The sequence below is a fragment of the Lacerta agilis genome, chromosome 1 (assembly GCF_009819535.1).
Source record: "Lacerta agilis isolate rLacAgi1 chromosome 1, rLacAgi1.pri, whole genome shotgun sequence".
NCBI classification, from domain to species: Eukaryota; Metazoa; Chordata; class Lepidosauria; order Squamata; family Lacertidae; genus Lacerta; species Lacerta agilis.
Window position 1 is genome coordinate 130,651,946 of NC_046312.1, and position 22,509 is coordinate 130,674,454.

At 44.7% G+C, this 22,509-nt stretch overlaps 1 protein-coding gene across 19 annotated transcripts in view; it reads right to left on the reverse strand.

Moving 5' to 3' along the window:
- The window catches only part of LRRFIP1 (LRR binding FLII interacting protein 1), a 114,901-nt gene that overhangs the window by 72,396 nt on the left and 19,996 nt on the right, over positions 1-22,509 (reverse strand). For all 19 annotated transcript variants that reach the window (XM_033171303.1, XM_033171302.1, XM_033171294.1 and 16 more), the window contains exon 2: positions 189-275. In XM_033171303.1, coding sequence (XP_033027194.1) covers positions 189-275 — 87 coding nt within the window. The remainder of the gene's footprint in view (positions 1-188; positions 276-22,509) is intronic.

A 22,509-nucleotide genomic window follows, 5' to 3' on the forward strand; every position in this document is an offset into this window, starting at 1 on the left:
ACAAAATAAGTAAATAATATTCAAGAAGAACCACTAACACACATTTAATCTATTTCCCAATCATTAAACAAATTTATTACAATCACCACCAACTGTGGCTCCTAACAGACTGTTTCTGCATTTCATTCAAAAGATTAAGAAGTAATTATTGGGCTTTAGAGAAAGACAACTCAATATCGTTAACATACCTCCTTTTGCTGCCTCTCCAGTTCCTTCATTCGGATTTCTCGTGCTTCAGCTCGTGCTGCACGCTTTGCTGCAAGCCTTGCTTCAGCCTACCGTAAATAAAAAAAGAATAAAGCTATATTTCCACATAGTTTAAACTTGCAGAACATGCCTTAGCTGGAGGGGAAGTACATGTAGGCAGACAACAAGCTTTCACACAAAATGCTCACTATTAGTCAATGGTAGTATTTAATACTTGCTTGTTCTGTCACCCAACAGAATACCTGTAGCCTGCTCCAAGGCAGGGATAGCCAAGGTGGTGCTCTCCAGATATTGCTCAATTACAACTCCCCTCAGACCCAGTCAATGTTGCTAAGGATCAGGGATGGCAGGAGCTGCAGCCCAGGATCATCTGGAGGACACCACACATTGACTACTACAGCTCCAAGGTTTGCATAAAAGTACGCCATATCAGCAGTAACATAAGGGCATAATTTGTGAAAGATGCAATGACTGGCCTTTAGCCTGACACGAGTCACTTGTAAATGCATATATATATATATATATATATATATGTTCCCTCTGCGTGTGTGCGTGACACCACCTTGCTGCGTAACCACTGGACCAAATCTCATCAAATTTAAGACACAGTGTAACATGACCATCAAGGGAGGATCTGGCATAATAAAAATTCAAAAAAAACACACCTATCATGCCTAAAATATAGAATAAAGGCAAAAAATGGCACATACATTACGTGTCACCAGCAACAGAACTGAAGACTTTGAACAACAACCAACCGAAAGGCTCATGGCAGGGCAGCGCCACAGACTCTGCGCTGACCAAAAAACCTCCTTCACCTCAGTCAGCCATTTTCCTGTTTGCAACCACCGGAGGAGCCGACAGCAGGGACAGCCCCCATTAAGCTCCCTAGCCCCAGCATCTGCACTCTTACCACACTCAGAAAAGATCGCCAAAAAAACAGTTAAGAGGAAGGCCTAAACTCTTCTTAGTAGTTTCAGCTCCAGGCAGGAAAAGGTTTTTAGGCTCGGGCCATACCATTCCTTATGGCGGGGGGGGGGAGGAATGTAGGATGAGCAAGCTCAGCAAATATGCTTTGCTCCCTATCCTGTCTCCACACACAATCCTTTCTGCACTGCTGGATCACTTTACAAACAAACCTCCAGTTATCAGAAGAGGAAAAAGCGCCGCACACAAATGTATAAGGACCCTACCAGTTGCCCATCACCCCTCCTTGCACCGTTATGGTCCCTTCTGACCCCAGGCTCAATGCCAGAGTGGACTGTACCATGTATCAGGTTTCCAGAGGGGCGGGGAAATGTTAAATCCAGGGCAAGGGTTTAATTCTATTAAAGGGGCAGGCACGCATTTAAGAGAGACCAGGGTTCAAATTTTGGGCTAGGGTGGGGGAGAATGCTCCCCAGTGCCCTCACTTAAAATGGCCGCCATGCTGTTTTTACATGAGTAGAATGTGTTATTTTATGTAATGGGAATTGGTGTGTTTTTACATGAGTAGAATGTGTCCTTTTATTTAAAATGCATCTCTGGGTTATTTGTGGGGCCTGCCTGGTGTTTTTACATGAGTAGAATGTGTTCTTTTAGGTAAAATGCATCTCTGGGTTATTTGTGGGGCATAGGAATTAGTTCATTCCCCCCCCCCAAAAAAATAGTCCGGCCCACCACATGGTCTGAGGGACAGTGGACCGGCCCACGGCTGAAAAAGGTTGCTGACCCCTGCTCTAAAGGGACAGGGAAGAATGAAAACAGGAGCTTCTAGAATACTCTCGGGGTCAGGAGAATTTTAAAAAGCAAACAAAACAAAACAAAACAAAAAAACACCACAGCAACATGTGGCCGGGCCAGCTACTACAAAATAGAAAGCAAAGGAGAACCATTTGGAAACTCAAATACATAGTCTAGCTAGCCAGTATAGGTTTTGCACTTTAATTACAGATATGGGAATAGTAACCACCCCCTATCTTCATCTTGTGAAAATAGCCCAAAGATGTTTCATTTTCTTTTGTTTTGAGAACTCAAAATCTTGCTTATCATGTAGTGACAATTTAGTTGGTCCTAATAAAACAATACTGTTGCTGTTGGGTTTTTCTTCCTGATGAAACATTATGGTTATATATGAGTTTTGTCTATGAGGCATTTGACAAGAGATTATGCCTTTGTACATAACTGGGGAATTCACAATTACAAAGCTAGTTTCACCTTTCCCTTACATAAAGTGCCTAAGTAATATGTAAGAAAAGGCTGACTTGAAAAACAGGTTTCCTTCAGCAACTACATCTATAAATAAATGCACTGATTCAACTCACTCAGCATCCATGTGTCAAAAATAGACCACATATAAATATGCAACATGTTTCCATTGAAAGCGTTTTAGCACACCATAGTAATTATTAACTATTTTGGAATGCCTGCTTCAATTTTAATGGGCGTTATCTGCCTACATGCAAACTCAAGTGTTCATAAAACAGATATTTTGCTTTGAACGCTAAGCCAGTCTTGATCATTCACAGCAGTTATTTCTACCTCTTTCCCTCGAGCATCTTGATAAAATTACACTTGAATATATTAAAAGTTTAACTTTAAATTTAAAAAGTTAACTTCAATGTCACATTAAGTGGCAAATATATTGACAATTCAGGTAGTACAAGCAATGGGGGGAGGTGTATTAGGATGGTTGATTGTCAAACTAGCACAAAAGGGGGTTAATCAGAGGCTGAAGTGAGGGGAAAAGGCTCTGGAAAATTAGAAGCCCTTGTTTCTAAGGGCAGATGCAGACAGCCAACAACTACACAGGATAAGCTGACTCATTTCTTAAATGTTGCTAAAAGTGCTATGGAAAAATCCAGCTATGACACATTATGATTATGTCCCACTTCATTAGAAGGAACAAAATAAAAAATAAAAAAATTCCTTCCAGTAGCACCTTAGAGACCAACTATGTTTGTTCTTGGTATGAGCTTTTGTGTGCATGCATACTTCGTCAGATACACTGAAACAGAAGTCACCAGAGCCTTATATATAGTGAGAGAGTGGGGAGGGGTATTACTCAGAAGGGAATGGGTGATTGGCTGATAGGTGTGGAAAACCTGTTGACGACTGTTAACGACTGCAATTGGTCTTACAGGAAAAAGCAAGGGGTGAGATGGCTAAAGATCACTTTGTCATGTATAATGAGATAAGTGTCAAACTCTACCCTGACAATAAGAATCCAATGTCTTTTTTCAGACCAGGTCTCTCCATGGTTTTAAGTTTGGTAATTAGTTGCAATTCAGCAGCTTCTCTTTCCAGTCATTTCTGAAATTCCTTTGTAGTAGACAGCTACTTTGAGATCTTGTATAGAATGTCCTGGGAGACTGGAGTGTTCTCCTACTGTTTCTCTGTCTTGTGATTCCTGATATCAGATTTATGTCCATTTATCCTTTGGCGCAGGGTTTGGCCTGTTACCTACCTGTAATTACCTACCTGTAACTGTTCATTAGAAGGGTTTCTCCCCCCCCCCCTGAGGTTTGCCATTACTGTGACATGGAAGATATTCTACCTCAGTGTTTTTCAACCTTTTTTGGGCAAAGGCACACTTGTTTCATGAAAAAAATCACGAGGCACACCACCATTAGAAAATGTTTAAAAAATTTAACTCTGTGCCTATATTGACTATATATAAAGTAATTTTTCAATTTTTCCCACGGCACACCAGGCAACATCTCGCGGCACACTAGTGTGCCGCGGAACAGTTGTTGAAAAACACTGTTCTACCTATTGCTACACTTTTCCACTATTTTCTAGTTCTGGGTTTATTGAATAGATGGCTTATTATGTTCTTGCTATGCCATCATTCTGATTATATAGTTGTTTGCATTGGTTTCCAAATACATGTACAATGTTTTTAGTGAAACATTTTCCTGTTCAGGGAAGGGGTGGGGTCTTCTTAAAATATAGCTTTCAACAGGCATGGAGGTTTTAAGAAGTTGTTCTGAAAATGCCCCAAGAATCCAAAGTATTTTAAATTGTTACAGAACATAAATAACTCTTAGAATTAATGGCGTCTGAAATCCATGGCAAAAAGGCAGGGAATGTAAGCAGGTCCTAAAAAGACTGTGCTTGCCACGAAACCCTCGCTTGCCATGCAGCTCAGGGTAATACAGTCTGATGCCACCAGTCATGGATTACTAATACATAATGCAATCCAACCATGTGAGACATAAAGGAAAGCCTTTCTACTTGGAGAAGACATCAAATAAGAATATTGGGGGGGGGGGGAGAGATTACACAACATATGTAGTAATTACAGATTACCAAGCAACAGCATGGTAGAAAACTATCCTATGGTAAGCTGCCCATCAGTATTCCCCCTGCGTTATCTTGAAACAGGGTGTCCAAATCAACTCCAATATGTGATTTATCTCAGAAACCTGGCCAGTACTGGAGAAAACTGTAACTTGAGCATCACCAAGATAATGTGTATAAATGGCCCAAGATTCTACGCCCATAAAAAGAGGAAGTATTTGTACAGTATAATAAACCTACATAAAATTTCAGAATAGAAACAATAAAATTTCAGAGTAGAAACAAAACCAGAAACTTGTAGTCCCTGAATCTGAAAACCAGAATAGGGTAATTTTTAAGTTACTGAAATTTTGCTTGCATTAATAAGTGCTTTCCTGGCACTATGACTTATGCCAGTGTTTTTCAACCACTGTTCCGCGGCACACTAGTGTGCCGCGAGATGTTGCCTGGTGTTCCGAAGGGATCTTTGCGCGCATTCCCCCCCCCCCCCGCCCCTCTCCGAACCGATTCTCGGTGCAGGGCTGTAAATTCCTCCTGTCAAGCCACAGATGCAGCAGCAGCAGCGAAACCTTGCCGCTCTCCGCTCTTGCCGGGCTGCGAAGCTGCGCCCTGGTTTGCAGCCTTCGTGACATGCGGCAGCTCGTACTGCCGCTGCGACCGTTTCACCCCGGACTGCTTTGGATCCAGTGCGGGGTTTCCCGCTCTGCGCGCTGGGGCGCCGCAGGGTGAGGCCGCCGGCGGAGCGCCTGTCCTGCAAGTCCCAGCCTCGACGGCCCGCCCGACGGAGGTCACCTTGCGTCCCAGGAGGGGAAGGGGGAGAGGTGGAAACTGCGTCCGTCCCGCCTATGCCCCAGCCAAGACGGGCGACGAAGCCTGGGGGGGGGCGGACGCCTCTCCCTCCTCCCCGCGGTTTCCGAAGTGGTGCAGCACTGCGGGGAAGGACCCTCGGGACTTTGGGGGGGGGACACACACACCCCAGCTCTTGGGACCTTTGGCGGCGGGGAAAGACCCTCGACGAAAAGGTCCCAAGAGCTGCCCGCAGTAGCGAAGGTTGAGTTGCCTTCTCGGGCGTCGGGTCCAACCAACGACGGCAACGCGAAGTCGACGGCAGCCTCTTCTCCACGTCGCCAGCCCCGATCTTTCGGGCATGCGAGGCATGTGCGCGCCCTCGCCACCCGCCTCCGCCCGCGTGGTTTCGCTAGCCTGGGGGTGGGTGAATAATCGCGTGGAGCTGAGGCGCCCCCGAACTCGCGTGTTCTCCTTTCGCAAATGCGCCGCTTCGCTTGCCGAGAGTCGCGGCGGCGCTTTGGGCGTTTCTGCTCTTTGCACGCGCCGGGACTGCGCTGGGGAACTGTCGGGGTCCTTGCACCCTGGGAGACTCTGAGAAGGGGTCCCTTGGTAGAAATCCACTCAGGGGTAATTCCCCACCTGTGAATATGGGCTTTGGGCGAGCTGCAGTCACAGAATGGTAGAGTTGGAAGGGACTCCCAGGGGTCATCAATAAAGTATTTTATAATTTTTCATATTTCTGTTTACTTACTATTTCATAATAAAGTAATTATAAAATACTTTCTTTGTGTTTATTTGATTCCTATTCAAGAGAATTACTTTATATATAGTCAATATAGGCACAGAGTTAATTTTTTTAACATTTTCTAATGGTGGTGTGCCTCGTGATTTTTTTCATGAAACAAGTGTGCCTTTGCCCAAAAAAGGTTGAAAAACACTGACTTATGCTGCCCAGACAAGCAACATGTTGCCAAGCAACCAACTGCCTGGAGTTCTTCATTGGTTGGAAAGCGGAAAAACCAACAAAACCTTGAGGAGCTTTGGGCTGACACCACCTAGCAACAGTATTGCTTTGCATGAACTTTCCAAACTTCTACCAGCTTCAACACAATAATTCAGCCTGGCAAACAAACTGTTATGTTACCATCATATCTTCCATAACTGATGATCTGCACCTATTTTTAAGCATATTGCAGAATTTTGGATTACAATGAGAGACTCCAGATGCTAGAATCCACATCTGATTCCCCTTTCATGTGTTGTCCTGTGTTTTTTTCCTGTTGGAAGAAAACAAATGTATTTCCTCATCTAGAGTTTGAAGGTGCACTGTTTTATGTAGCAATCTAGCCAGCACTAGTTTGTAAGCTTCTATGTCTAAGTTAACACCACCTCTAAAAGCTGAGCCATTTTGTTTGTTGTCCTCCAACTTGTTGAGACCAGATGCCTGCTGTTTTTCTCTCTCTCATCTCCACTCATCCTGTATGTAGTTCTTACATGAATATAGCCTTTTGAAACTAAGTGATTATTCCAATCTATTCAACCAAGCTGCAAGGTCTCCTGACAGTATATGATGCAACCCCATTCTGCAAGGGGATGCATTTGTGAATAATACAACCAGCCGAGTAGGGCCTGTGTCAAGTGTATTTCTCACTTTCATTTCCAACAACAGTGCACTATGTCAGATGCCTTACAGAGATCCAAACAATAGAAACATGTTCGATTCATGTACACATACCAGCATTGTGGGGTTGACTACATGAAAACTGTGGGAACCCAGGAAAATGGCTTTTTATGTACAGATATTGAACTATGACTTTGTACATTTGGAGGTTCTGTACATTTTCAACCTGATGGTTTCTTCTTTAGCTACTGGTATCATCAGCAGTAAATGCAGTTTGTTCCTGCAGCAACTCACCTATTGCTTGAGCAACTGAGCCCATCTAAAGGTTACAACCTTGCTCAGGCCTTACAGCACTAACAAAAATATTTATCTTGCCTACGTAAGCTTGCACATTTAGAGATTTGGCAGATTCCTGCTTTGTTTCTGCTTCCCCTTCACTTTCTAGCCTGGCCAGTTCAGTGCCCATACTGATCTGCTGCCAGCAATTATAATGGCTCCTTGTAAGCTTTTAAACAAACAAAATGTACTCTCTTAAGATACATGGGCCTAATTATGGCATGGGAAACAAACATCCTATTGTCATCATTGCTAGTATTGACTGTTCATGCATTGTATGACAGATGGCAAGAACAAGAGGATTGCTGAAAGCCATGCAGTACTTCTCAGCTTCACCAAAATCAAGCAAGCTTCCCATTTCAGTTAAGTACAGTGGTAACCCCTGGTTACAGGCCCGTCTTAGAGGGATCTGCCGCCCTGGCGCAGCGATCCCTCGGCGCCCCCAGCCTGCCGCCTCTCCGCCCGCCTCCCTCCCGCGCTGGCCACCCCTCGGGATGGGGGGTGGGCGAGCGGGGGATGAGAGGCGTGGTGTTGGAGCGAGCGCCCGCGCTCCGGCGGGCGGAGGATGAGGGGCGGGCGGGCGGGCGGGCGCTCGCGCACCGGCGGGAGGGCGGGCTGCAAGCCGGTCGCCCTCGCCTCCCAGAGCCCCAGCTGGAGTGCTGGAAGGTCGCACAAAGCCCCGCGGCGCTCCAGCTGGGGCTCCGGGAGGCGAGGGCGGGCGGCTTACAGCCCGCCCGCCCGCCGGCGCGCGAGTGCCTGCCTGTCCATGGGGGCGGGGGCGGGTTGGGGAGGGGGAGCCCGGTATTCCGGCGGGCTCACGGGGGCACCCCTGGGGTGCCCTGCGCCCTGGCGCGCCGCGCCACCGGCCTCTATGGATGAGACGGCTCTGCCTGGTTATATACTTAATTCGTTCCGGTGGTCTGTTCTTAACCTGAAACTGTTCTTAACCTGAAGCACCACTTTAGCTAATGGGACCTCCTGCTGCCACTGCGCCGCAAGAGCACGATTTCTGTTCTTATCCTGAAGCAAAGTTCTTAACCTGAAGTGTTATTTCTGGGTAAGTGGAGTCTGTAACCTGAAGCATCTGTAACCTGAAGCGTCTGTAACCTGAGGTACCACTGTATTGTTTAGAAGTTGGAATACAGGGGACCCTACAAAGGAGAAGAAGAGCTCTTCCCTCTGTCTGCACTGGCAACTCTCTATGGGAATTTATGGAGAAAGGGTTGCTAGTGACAGGCTTGGCTCAAAATCAAACCAAACTCTTATGATTAGATTCTCAAGTGATTCCATGCATACTACATAAGCCATTCTTCATTGTGCGTTGTCATCTGGTTGATTCACTTTTCCTGCACACATCCAAACAAAACAACCTAACTTGATCTGGTTGCTTGTTGATGGCATGAAGAAGGGGGTCCTTTTTCTATTAGCTAAAATAAAAACAATCACACAAATTGCTGCTGATTTCAGAAATATTCAGTGCATTCTTACCTTTTTTAAAATCACCTCCAAACCAACTGCCAACAGATTTAATTAACTTCATACAATTTATATTTAAAAGCCACACACCCTTAACGCTCATAGCAATATTTATATTTCCTCTCTGTAATTCAATAAGCACCCCTTTGCAAACAGATAGGGAGAAACTGGCTGCCCCAGCTCCTGCCTTCCCTCTTCACCCACCGTTTCTGTAGTGTTACGATGGTTTCACACAGCACACTACCACCAAAAATGTAATGGTAGTAGCCATGCCATCAGGTTGCCTCAGTGGGAAAGTTGAGAAGCAGGGTCATTCCACCAGTTTTCTTGAAATACCAGCTCCATCAGGTGCCTTGTGCCCCCGACCTGTTTCTATCCCAGTTGAGTCATTAAAAGAGCTCCTACTTAATAATTTGTGCCTGAGTTTGCTTTTTTTAACTGATTGTATGTAAACCACTCTGGAAGCCTTTATGGCTGAAGAGCATGGTATAAATGCTCTCAACAACAACAACAACAACAACATCAACACTGATAAAATCTCAAGCACTTTCTTCCATTACTCTTGAGCAAGTGCTTCTGGTCATGAGAAATTTAACAGAGAAGGGGGAACTGGCCTGCTACTTCTGGCTGCGCAAAAAATCATCAGAATTTCTAAGGAGCTTTGGATTTTGCTAGAGATATACATTATGTATCTCTATGAAAATAGTTCATTGACTGCAGCAGATTATGAGAAAAACAAAACAAGTTATGGATTACTTAATAGGATAAGACTTCATAATGATAAATACTAACTCAAAGTAAGTCAGTGTTGATTTATTTATTGATTGGTTGCATTTTAGCCAGGAAAAAAATGGCCCCCAGGGGAGATAACAGTATCAAAACTGTGTTAAGAACAAAGTGAAATATTTAAAAGATGATCTAACACAATCTCTGATTTATTCAACTCATCAGTCACATGCTCAGAGTGCTAAAATTGCAACGAACATTGGCCAAATATTAAACAACTTGAAGCTAATGCAAACAGACTTAGTATAGTGTCCAAATGTTCTCCACAACAGCCTATGAGTCATTAGACATTTGGAGTTTAGTTTCGCTGGGCAAATCATTGGCAAAACAAGACTAGTCTACTTGTAGCCTGGCCACTTATATTGAGAAAGGCAGTCAGCCCCTCCATTTGAAGCCCCATGATAGTAGCTGATCCCATCCCTCCCATCCCAGTGACATTCCATTCTGAAAAGTATAGATAAATCTATATCAATCTCACATTTCCAATCCAATTATTTCTAAAAGTGGACTTAAAAATTCAGCTTACATTGCTCCACAGGTATATTGTCTAGAAAGCCAACAAAACAGCGATAATTAGTGCAGTGAGTTAAGAGACTGAGCTGCAAATAAACAAGCCCCCTATTCAAATCTCATCTCGGCTATAAACTTACTAGTGGTCTTATGGAAAGTGTTCTCTCTCAACCTCAGCCCCTGCCACACCATTTGTGCTATGGGAGATAATAACATTGTCTTACCATACAGAGTTTTTTGGGGGGATTGAACTAGATAATGCAAGTATTCCAAGGGCTCCAATGCAAGTGTTAAACAAATGCGAAGCATTATTATTCAAGAGAATCAATACTTTAAAAATGAAAACTATTAGTTATTAAGGAGTTGTGTGCATTCTGTTTCCCCTATAACTTGCAATTACTTGGGTAATGAAGGGATAAAAAGAAAGAAAACCATGATGCTAACTTCCAAACATTTCACAATTCAGACAAAGAATTAACATTGAACATTCAGTCCAATGCTGATTTCACAACATGAATTATAGCCTGCACACAAACACACCCTTTTAAGGAGACTGTTTGCGTAATTACTAAACTACTTAAAGCAATGCCTGCCAAATACTTAACTATTTGGATTACTAAAAAAAGATGTATTCCAAAAATTCATATACAGAAACATAGATGGATCTCAATATAGAGGTTACCTATAATTAGTTAAAGAAAAGCTGCTGCAACAGTAATCTTCATTTAGCAAAATAAACACCATTTAATCCTGAAATAAAATCTATGTCAAGTGCAAAGTGATGCAAATGCAGATGTTAAGCTAACTGGGTGATAACGCACTTTCAGAGTAGATTGTATTTCTGCTGCTGCTCCTCCCTACCGTGTTTCTCATAAAATAAGACACCGTCTTATATTTATTTTACTTAAGAAAATAAGCTTATGGCTTATTTTCGGGGGTGTCTTATTTTTTTTAAATTAAGTACTGTATAGTTCTGGGCACCTGCCTCCTCTTGCCGCGGCCGGTGTTGCTGCTGCTTGGTCCAGCTGTCTTGGGGCGGGCACACGGCCCTGCTTGGCGCCGACCCGGCAGGCCACCTCCTCCTCCTGCTGACTCCCGGAGGCTCGGGGCGGTGGGCGCCGACCTGGCAAGCCTCCTCCTCTTCCTGCTGCGGCTTGGCGCCCGGAACTGGCTGTTGGTGCTGCTGCTGAAGTACTGGCAAAGTGCCCAGCAGCGCCATGCGGAGCACCCTGAGCCGCGACAGGAGGAGGAGGAAGCGGCTTGCCGGGTCGGCGCCCAGCAGCGCCGCACGGAGCGCCCCGAGACGCGGCGGCAGGAGGGCGAGGAGGCGGCTTGCCGGGTTGGCGCCCAGCAGCGCCGCACGGAGCGCCCCGAGACGCGCCAGCAGGAGGAGGAGGAAGCGGCTTGCCGGGTCGGCGCCCAGCAGCGCCGCACGGAGCGCCCCGAGACGCGGCGGCAGAAGGGCGAGGAGGCGGCTTGCCGGGTCGGCGCCCAGCAGCGCCGCACGGAGCGCCCCGAGACGCGGCGGCAGGAGGGCGAGGAGGCGGCTTGCCGGGTCGGCGCCCAGCAGCGCCGCACGGAGCGCCCCGAGACGCGGCGGCAGGAGGGCGAGGAGGCGGCTTGCCGGGTCGGCGCCCAGCAGCGCCGCACGGAGCGCCCCGAGACGCGGCGGCAGGAGGGCGAGGAGGCGGCTTGCCGGGTCGGCGCCCAGCAGCGCCGCACGGAGCGCCCCGAGACGCGCCAGCAGGAGGGGGAGGAGGCGGCTTGCCAGGTCGGCGCCCAGCAGCGCCGCACGGAGCGCCCCGAGACGCGGCGGCAGGAGGGGGAGGAGGCGGCTTGCCGGGTCGGCGCCCAGCAGCGCCGCACGGAGCGCCCCGAGACGCGGCGGCAGGAGGGCGAGGAGGCGGCTTGCCGGGTCGGCGCCCAGCAGCGCCGCACGGAGCGCCCCGAGACGCGCCAGCAGGAGGGGGAGGAGGCGGCTTGCCAGGTCGGCGCCCAGCAGCGCCGCACGGAGCGCCCCGAGACGCGGCGGCAGGAGGGGGAGGAGGCGGCTTGCCGGGTCGGCGCCCAGCAGCGCCGCACGGAGCGCCCCGAGACGCGGTGGCACGAGGGGGAGGAGGCGGCTTGCCGGGTCGGCGCCCAGCAGCGCCGCACGGAGCGCCCCGAGCCGCGGCGGCAGGAGGGGGAGGAGGCGGCTTGCCGGGTCGGCGCCCAGCAGCGCTGCACTGAGCGCCCCGAGCCTCCGGAAGCCAGCAGGAGGAGGAGGCGGCTCGTGCTGCGTCCCGCTGGCACGTGGCTCCAGGCGGCTTATTTTCGGGGTATGTCTTATATTTTTGGATTGCTTCAAAATCCTGCCATGGCTTATATTATAGGCACGTCTTATATTATGAGAAACACGGTATAGCCACTGTACTTCTCCATAAATCTGTTCTAGAGTCTCCTTCCTTCCTCCAGGCCAGATTTTTGGGACAGGTGAAGGGAACCTGTTGTGCCAATGTTACTCATTCCACTGCTGGGCAGACACCACTGGATTTCACTCACTGAAAGCAGAAGTATTTAATGCAGATGTCCCAGAACAGCAGGGATCCTGAATTTACTTCCACTTAGAACATGGGTAGGCAAACTAAGGCCCGGGGGCCAGATCCAGCCCAATCTCCTTCTAAATCCGGTCCGCAGACAGTCCAGGAATCAGCATGTTTTTACATGAGTAGAATGTGTGCTTTTATTTAAAATGCATCTCTGGGTTATTTGTGGGGCATAGGAATTCGTTCATTATTTTTTTTCAAAACATAGTCCAGCCCCCCAGAAGGTCTGAGGGACAGTGGACCAGCCCCCTGCTGAAAACGTTTGCTGACCCCTGATTAGAAGCTTTGCTATATTGTAGGCTAACCAAAATGCATCAAGTATATGTTCTTCATATCAAAAGAGATGCCTACAAGCATCTGAACACAAAACCATGCCATAGTGTAAAAGTATGCCTCTGAATTTAAACTTTAATCTGAAAATGCCTGGAGCTATCCAGCTACCACCTTCTCAAGCACACACACACACACACACCGCCAAACTATATTAAAAGCTGCACCTTGGATTTCTTTCTATTTGAAATGCAACTTCTAAAACCACATCTAGGGGATACACAACAAATTTTCATTCCACTAGCAAACTAAAACCACAAGAATATCCTTGATTTTGTTTTAAGGTAGGCACAGAAGTTGTCAGGTGCAAATAAATTACAACCTTTGCCCTTGTTATACATTTTTTAGTTTTTATTTTGGAAACCACCTTGTGATCCTTGGATGACGGGTTGTATATAAAGTTAAAAACTAGTAATATAATAGTATATAATAATAACAATAACAATAACAATATATAATCTCTGTGCCAAATATGAGAGATGGGAAAAATCATCTTGATAGCATTCTTAGACTCTAGAGTGCTGAAAAATCCAGACACTTTAAGTGCTCTCACAACTGGGTATATATAAAGAAAATAGCTGACATGTGCGTAGTCTCAGAAGTACATTCTCTTAAATGTGTGAAGTAAGGCTGCCATACGTCTGGAATTTCCCGGACATACTGTATCCAGAATAGGCTACTGCAGTTGGAAGCAGTGTCCCTGCGAAAATCACTGAAATGTCTGGGAAAATCTCTGCAAATGTGCCAACCAGCTCAACAACTTTGGGCAAAACTTTTCTGGATTTTCACTGTTTGAAGTGAAACCCTAAGTGAACCCTAATGTGAAGCCTCACCTCGGCTGAATAACATTTCACTAGGACATTAGGAGTTACTCTCACTCAGTTAGTTAGTTAGTTAGTTAGTCCCCTTCATGGATCACTGCCTTGTCGTGGCGAAGGGGCTTGAATTACTCAGGGAAGCTATGAGCTATGCCGTGCAGGGCCACCCAAGATGGACAGGTCATAGTGGAGAGTTTGGACCAAACGTGATCCACCTGGAGGAGGAACTGGCAACCCACTCCAGTATCCCTGCCAAGAAAACTCCATGGACAAAGACAACAGGCATATAAAAGTTATGACGCTGGAAGATGAGCCCCTCAGGTCGGAAGGCGTCCAACATGCTACTGGGGAAGAGCGGAGGACAAGTACAAGTAGATTCAGAGCTGATGAAGCGGCTGGGCCAAAGCCGAAAGGACGCTCAGTTGTGGATATGCCTGGAAGCGAAAGGAAAGTCCAATGCTGTAAAGAAAAGTATTGCATAGGAACCTGGAATGTAAGAACCATGAACCTTGGTAAGCTGGATGTGGTCAAAAATGAGATGGCAAGAATAAACATTGACATCCTAGGCATCAGTGAACTAAAATGGACGGGAATGGGCGAATTCAGTTCGGATGACTATCATATCTACTACTGCGGGCAGGAATCCCGTAAAAGAAATGGAGTGGCCCTCATAGTCAACAAAAGAGTGGCGAAAGCTGTACTGGGATGCAATTTCAAAAATGATAGATTGATCTCGATACGAATCCAAGGCAGTCCTTTTAACATCACAGTAATCCAAGTTTATGCACCAACTTCCAGTGCTGAAGAAACTGAAATTGACCAATTCTATGAAGACTTACAACACCTTATAGAAATGACACCAAAGAAGGATGTTCTTCTCATTATAGGGGATTGGAATGCTAAAGTAGGGAGTCAAGAGATAAAAGGAACAACTGGCAAGTTTGGCCTTGGAGTTCAAAATGAAGCAGGGCAAAGGCTAATAGAGTTCTGTCAGGAGAACAAGCTGGTCATCACAAACACTCTTTTCCAACAACACAAGAGACAACTCTACACATGGACATCACCAGATGGGCAACATCGAAATCAGATTGATTATATTCTCTGCAGCCAAAGATGGAGAAGCTCTATACACTCAGCAAAAACAAGACCTGGAGCTGACTGTAGCTCTGATCATCAGCTTCTTATAGCAAAATTCCAGCTTAAACTGAAGAAAGTAGGAAAAACCACTGGGCCAGTAAGATACAATCTAAATCAAATTCCTTATGAATACACAGTTGAAGTGAAAAACAGGTTTAAGGACTTAGATTTGGTGGATAGAGTGCCTGAAGAACTGTGGATGGAGGCTCGTAACATTATACAGGAGGCAGCAACGAAACCATCCCAATGAAAAAGAAATGCAAGAAAGCAAAGTGGCTGTCCAATGAGGCCTTAAAAATAGCGGGGGAGAGAAGGCAAGCAAAATGCGAGGGAGATAGTGAAAGATACAGGAAATTGAATGCAGATTTCCAAAGAATAGCAAGGAGAGACAAGAGGGCCTTTCTAAACGAACAATGCAAAGAAATAGAGGAAAATAACAGAATGGGAAAAACCAGAGATCTGTTCAAGAAAATTGGAGATATGAAAGGAACATTTCGTACAAAGATTACCACAATTAATGACAAAAGTGGAAAGGACCTAACAGAAGCAGAAGACATCAAGAAGAGGTGGCAAGAATACACAGAGGAACTATACCAGAAAGATATAGCGGTCTCATACACCCCAGGTTGCTGACCTTGAGCCAGACATCCTGGAGAGTGAAGTCAAATGGGCCTTAGAAAGCCTTGCTAACAACAAGGCCAGTGGAAGTGATGATATTCCAGCTGAACTATTTAAAATCCTAAAAGATGATGCTGTTAAGGTGCTACACTCAATATGCCAACAAGTTTGGAAAACTCAGCAGTGGCCAGAGGATTGGAGATCAGTCTACATCCCAATCCCAAAGAAGGGCAGTGCCAAAGAATGCTCCGACTACCGCACAATTGCACTCATTTCACACGCTAGCAAGGTTATGCTTAAAGTTCTACAAGGCAGGCTTAAGCAGTACGTGGACCGAAAACTCCCAGAAGTGCAAGCTGGATTTCGAAGGGGCAGAGGAACCAGAGACCAAATTGCAAACATGCGCTGGATTATGGAGAAAGCTAGAGAGTTCCAGAAAAACATCTACTTCTGCTTCATTGACTACGCAAAAGCATTTGACTGTGTCGACCACAGCAAACTATGGCAAGTTCTTAAAGAAATGGGAGTGCCTGATCACCTCATCAGTCTCCTGAGAAATCTGTATGTGGGACAAGAAGCTACAGTTAGAACTGGATATGGAATAACTGATTGGTTCAAAATTGTGAAAGGAGTACGACAAGGCTGTATATTGTCTCCCTGCTTATTTAACTTATATGCAGAATTCATCATGCGAAAGGCTGGGCTGGATGAATCCCAAACCGGAATTAAGATTGCCGGAAAAAATATCAACCTCAGATATGCTGATGATACAACCTTGATGGCAGAAAGTGAGGAGGAATTGAAGAACCTTTTAATGAGGGTGAAAGAGGAAAGCGCAAAATATGGTCTGAAGCTCAACATCAAAAAAACTAAGATCATGACCACTGGTCCCATCACCTCCTGGCAAATAGAAGGGGAAGAAATGGAGGCAGTGAGAGATTTCACTTTCTTGGGTTCCATGATCACTGCAGATGGTGACAGCAGTCACGAAATTAGAAGACGCCTGCTTCTTGGGAGAAAAGCAATGACAAACCTAGACAGCATCTTAAAAAGCAAATACATCACCTTGCCAACAAAGGTCTGTATAGTTAAAGCTATGGTTTTCCCAGTAGTAATGTACGGAAGTGAGAGCTGGACCATCAAGAAGGCTGATCGCCGAAGAATTGATGCTTTTGAATTATGGTGCTGGAGGAGACTCTTGAGAGTCCCATGGACTGCAAGAAGATCAAACCTATCCATTCTCAAGGAAATCGGCCCTGAGTGCTCACTAGAAGGACAGATCCTGAAGTTGAGGCTCCAGTACTTTGGCCACCTCATGAGAAGAGAAGACTCCCTGGAAAAGACCCTGATGTTGGGAAAGATGGAGGGCACAAGGAGAAGGGGACGACAGAGGATGAGATGGTTGGACAGTATTCTCGAAGCTACTAACATGAGTTTGGCCAAACTGCGGGAGGCAGTGAAGAATAGGCGTGCCTGGCGTGCTCTGGTCCATGGGGTCACGAAGAGTCGGACACGACTGAACGACTGAACAACAACAAAGTTAGTTAGTTAGTTGTTACTCTGAGATTTTTGTTCACACACTTACTAAACAATGAGCTAATGTTCACTTATAGCAAATAGCAAGCTTCCTATTTAAGTGAGAGACAAACCCTTTCTTCAATCAGACTGTATTCTAAAAAGCCAATCAGTGACAGAGCTGTCATTTCAATTTATTAGAAAACTAGCATCTTAAAGGTAAAGGGACCCCTGACCATTAGGTCCACTCACAGACGACTCTGGGGTTGCGGCGCTCATCTCACTCTATAGGCCAAGGGAGCCAGCGTACATCTTCCAGGTCATGTGGCCAGCATGACTAAGCCGCTTCTGGTGAACCAGAGCAGCGCACGGAAACGCCGTTTACCTTCCCGCCGGAGTGGTACTTATTTATCTACTTGCACTTTGGTGTGCTTTCGAACTGCTAGGTGGGCAGGAGCAGGGACCAAGCAACGGGAGCTCACCCCGTCACAGGGATTCGAACTGCCAACCTTCTGATCAGCAAGCCCTAGGCTCAGTGGTTTAGACCACAGTGCCACCTGAGGCCCTACAGTAGCATCTTAGAGACCAACACAGTATAAGCTTTCGTGTGCACACTTCTTCCCTTCACAGAAGGACCCTCTAGAACAGATTTGTGGAGAAGCACACTGCAGAGCTTTTCACATTGTCTGAACCCAGGCTTGTAGTTTTGCTTAAGGCTTCATCTGTACCTAGGATTTAGCTCTCTCCAAACTAACTATGAGCTGTAACTAAGGTTTTTCCTATGGTTTATGACTCTTGGTTTGTCTGGGAGAGCTAAAGCAACAGCTGAAGGGTGGCTGAAGGAAAAAGCTAGAGCAAGGACTGGAATGATATACAAGAGTCTGAAGGAATGTCAGCTAGAGAGATCAGAATTTGGGGGAAAAAATGGTTGAGGGGAACATGGACTAGGAAGTCAGAGGCACAGAGCAGCACTTTCAGAGTCCAGAGCTGGCAACCTTATGTAGAGTTGCAGAGAAGGGAGCATTTTCTAGCCATCATTTCCACCAGCCTTGCAGCACTGAGATGGGATACTGAATCAATCATTAATTGGAACCAACCAGCCAATTCGTTGGTTGCAGGCCTCTAGCCATTTTAGATATCATGCCTACTTAAAATTTAATCATACAAATTTTCAGCTATAAAAAGGATGCCAAACTGAGCAGTATACATTCTGTAAAATGCACTGAAATGCAGTTGCCAGGGTGCTATTCAAAATTAATTCAATGTGTTGGCTTTATTCAATTTGGGGTGAATTTCATATGCTCATACTGAAGCAAATAAGAGATTAGCCACCTCTGCTAATCCACAAACCAGAAATGCTGGTACTGTGAACTTCTCAACCCCTACCATTCCTTTCCAGCCTGGCCTTCCCAGGAGGACAGCATATGCTTAACCCAGTTTTAAAATGGTTCTTCTTGTCTCATGCTCACCAAGGAGAATAGGAGAATATTTAAAACTTGTCAGGGTATCTATGCCTGGGCTGTTGTGGGAGGAGAGGGAGATAAACTTATTTACAAGCTATATAAAATATGTCAGTGTGTTAAATGGAGTCAGTCAGCAGCACCTACTTTAGGAGCAGATAAGCGCCAGTAACTTTGAAGGAAAGCAGTCCAACATTGCAGAGCATAAGCCATACAGTCTAAGTAAGCTCTTTATGCATACTTTTTCATTTGACAACCACAGAGCTCTCAGTCTAAGCTGTGCCAGTCAGGAAACGTGTATTAAGATTTCCTGTGCACGTGACACAGTATAATGCAATGCTTTTAGAATAACACTGATGTTAATGTTTACTGTTGCTGTTCCACAAGTGCACAAAAAGCATTTTTAAAATGGGCGTAAAAAAACAGCAAAATTGGAGGCTTCTTTTTTTAACAGTGGACATTTTTCAAAACACTCACAACACATCTACAAGTGTGCACTTCTCATGTATTTTGTCCCATTGCCATTGTTATCCTAGAAGAGGTTATCAACAAGAACAGAATGGGATGTCTCCCATTGTGCTATATAGCAATTTAAATTAAGTGATCTGAACAACACACTAAAAAAAAAAATCAAACTTGATTACAGTGATGCCCTTTAAAATGCCCATTCTGTATTTATAGTTAGGGTGGCAAGCACGGGGTTAATCCCACTCTCTCAATGCCTGCTGAGGTGACAATTTCAGTAGGCAATAGTGATTGTAAGCACAGTGGTGATCAAAGAACATGAGTACAGAACAGCATGGACCAATCTTGTGTATATAGAAGTGTGTATAGCATCATTCAGATCAGGTGCAGGGAATTCAATACAAAAGAGAGCTGGTATATAGTCCAGTCTCGTGTATTTGCAGCAACCCCTCCAGCATTTTTGCATACAATTAACAATAGCCTGTAAAGCTAGCTATAGGTCCCAATATACCCACTAAGATGCCCACAGATCCTATTTAGTTATTTATTTCATAACGTTTACATACCACTAATTGTAGGAAAAACCTCAAAATGGTTTACAAAAAACAATAAAATTATCAATAAAAACAATTAAAATCAATGATTTAAAACATTCAGAGTAATTAAATTTAAAAAAATTAAATGAAAATAGATTAAGACAAAAATCAACATCCTACATATCTGAGTAAGCTTGCCTAAATAGTGTTTTAAGCAGGTGCATAAAGAGTTCTGTGAAGGCACCTGCCAGACAGGCAGGGAGCGCCAAAGCATGGGGGCTGCCACACTAAAAAGACCCATTTCTTACACTTGCAGAATTGATATTGAGTGGCACCTGTAACAGTGCCAGCCCCGCAGATCAAAGAGGTTGAGTGCACATATATAGGGCAAGGCAAATCTCACAGATATACTCTCTCTATAGTTAAGTCCAAAGGATCAAAGCACAAGTTTAACAAAAGCTGGGTAGGAAAAGTAAAGGGTCATCCTTTGTCTAATTAACAGATTTTCCATTTTACTTTCCATAGTCACCGATGCTATATGTTACTTTGTTAAATGAAAATATAAAATTTCCAGAACTTAGGCAAAAAATATTTTGCTCTAATAAGTAATTCAGGCAGTAAAACAACTGCTTAGTCAACACAAATGTAAAAATGGTTCTTAAACAATGTGTTTTCTGAGGGCAGTTGTGATGTGACACTAATTTCCAAAATATATTTTTCCAACACAACACTCACAAGACCTGAAAAACCTTCCATTGCAATATTCTCACTTGATGGTTTGGATGAGGAACGTAACTTCTAGCAGGGGAGGGGGGTCATTCAATGCTGATATAGTCTAGGTTGCACACCATAGGCCGTGTGTAGCCTCACCTTACCAGGAAGAAATCTTAACCCTGTCATACACCCTCTTTCCCTTAGGAAGTGACATCTGACTCAGATGTGGAGACAATGATCTGGTCCAGACGTGATAATTTGGAGCCAATGAACCATGTTTATTAGCCCAAGAATGAGCTACGTGCCCCTCCTCCATTTGTGTACCTAGCTTTGGCACTTTACACTTGCTTAACAACAGTTTTTTTAGTGTTGTCCTAAGTGTAAGAATGTGGTTTAAATCAGTGTTCGTCAAACTTGGGCCCCCAGATGTTTTTGGCCTACAACTCCCATCATCCATGGCCACTGGTCCTGCTAGCTATGGATGATGGGAGTTGTAGGCCAAAAATATCTGGGGATCCAAGGTTGAGGAACACTGGTTTAAATCACTGCTTTACAAGCTAGGATATGGAAGCAGGATGGCAATTCAACCACAGTTTAAGAGTCTGGGCATCACAGGAGACTGTTTCAATAAGCCAGGATAGAACCACCAGAGTTAGATACACAAGGGAAGGGAGGAAGAGGAGGAAGACAAAAGGAGGTGGTGTTTAGGATTTTACACAGATTGCCCTTGCGTTGATATACCATGATTTATATGCCAAGGATCATAGTGTCAGAACGAGGCCAATACATCCCCGATCCCCTCAATCTATCCCCAGAAGAATGGGAGAAGAGGTTCAAGTTATGGCATAACTGAGATAAAAGTGTTCAGATAAGATGTGGTGGCGCCAGGACCAGGTGTTACTTTCACCTCATGTTTTGGGATGGGAAAGTGGTGCTCAAGCAAATTTTCACCCTTACTAACAACACTGGAAGAGGTCCAAAGCCTGCTTCCTTAAGTACAACTGAACATAATATACTACTAAATTAAAAGTACAACAGCAGAATGTAACATTCCTTCTAAAAACTTTTAAAAATAGGGTTAAGTACCACAGGAAGGAAGGTCTCATGCAACATGCGCCAACTAGGGCTAAAGTTTATGGCTCACTAAGTCCATACCACACCCGTCAATTGTTATTGACCTAAACGATAAATGAAATGATTCAGACCAACCTCAAGTACAACAACTCATTCACCTACAATTTCTAAAGTTGGTGACAATACACACACACACAGACATATATATATATAAACTTCACATATATACTAATGGAGTCTGAACTGGCAGTGATTGACCAGAAAAGTATTTTGATCAATATCATAACAGCCAATATCATAATGCCATTATACAAACATATGGTATACACTCACACTTGGAATACTGTGTACAGTTCAGATCACCACATCTTAAAAAGAATATTGTAGAGCTGGAAAAAGGTGCAGAAAAATGGCAACCAAAATGGTCAAGAGGCTGGAGGAAAGTTGTCAACATTTGGGACTTTAGAAAGTTTATAAAATTGTGCATCATATAGAGAAAGTGGAGAAATTTTGCTTCAAACTTTCCCATAATCCTGGAATGCAGATCCATCTGATGAAACCGAATGTTGGAAGATTCAGGACAGACAATGTCTGCTTTGTTGGATAACACAGATAATGAGCATCCTGAACGCAGAACTGCCATCACTGCAAGAGAGCTGCGACGTTTTAACATTGATATTACAGCGCTTCAAGAAACTCGAAGAGCAGGAGAGGGACAACTGAAGGAAGAAAGAGGAGGTTACACATTCTTCTGGAAAGCTCTACCTGAACAAGAACACTGAATACATGGAGTACGCTTCGCTATCAAAAATAATCTTGTGAAGCTCTTTGTCAGAAGTCTGTACCGGCATTAATAAGCAACTTTCAACCCTTCGAATAAAACTCACAAAAAACCAATAGGCTACTATTTTAAGCGCTTATGCATCAACATTGGATGCCAATGAAGATATTAAAGAAATTTATTTATTATATTAAAGAAATTATTATTTATTCTCAGCTGGATGCCATTCTATCAGAGAAGCCTAAGGAGGATAAAATTATCCTCCTGGGAAATTGTAATGCAAGAGTTGGGTGAGATTTCAATCTGTGGCCTGGAGCTATTGGGAAAAATGGAATTGGCAACAGCAACCAGAACAGAATCTTACTTTTGACTATATGTGCAGCGCAAAACTTTGTTATTACCAACACACCCTTTCGACAAAAAAATAAATAAAAACATCATGAAGGCACCCTCAGTCAAACCACTGGCAC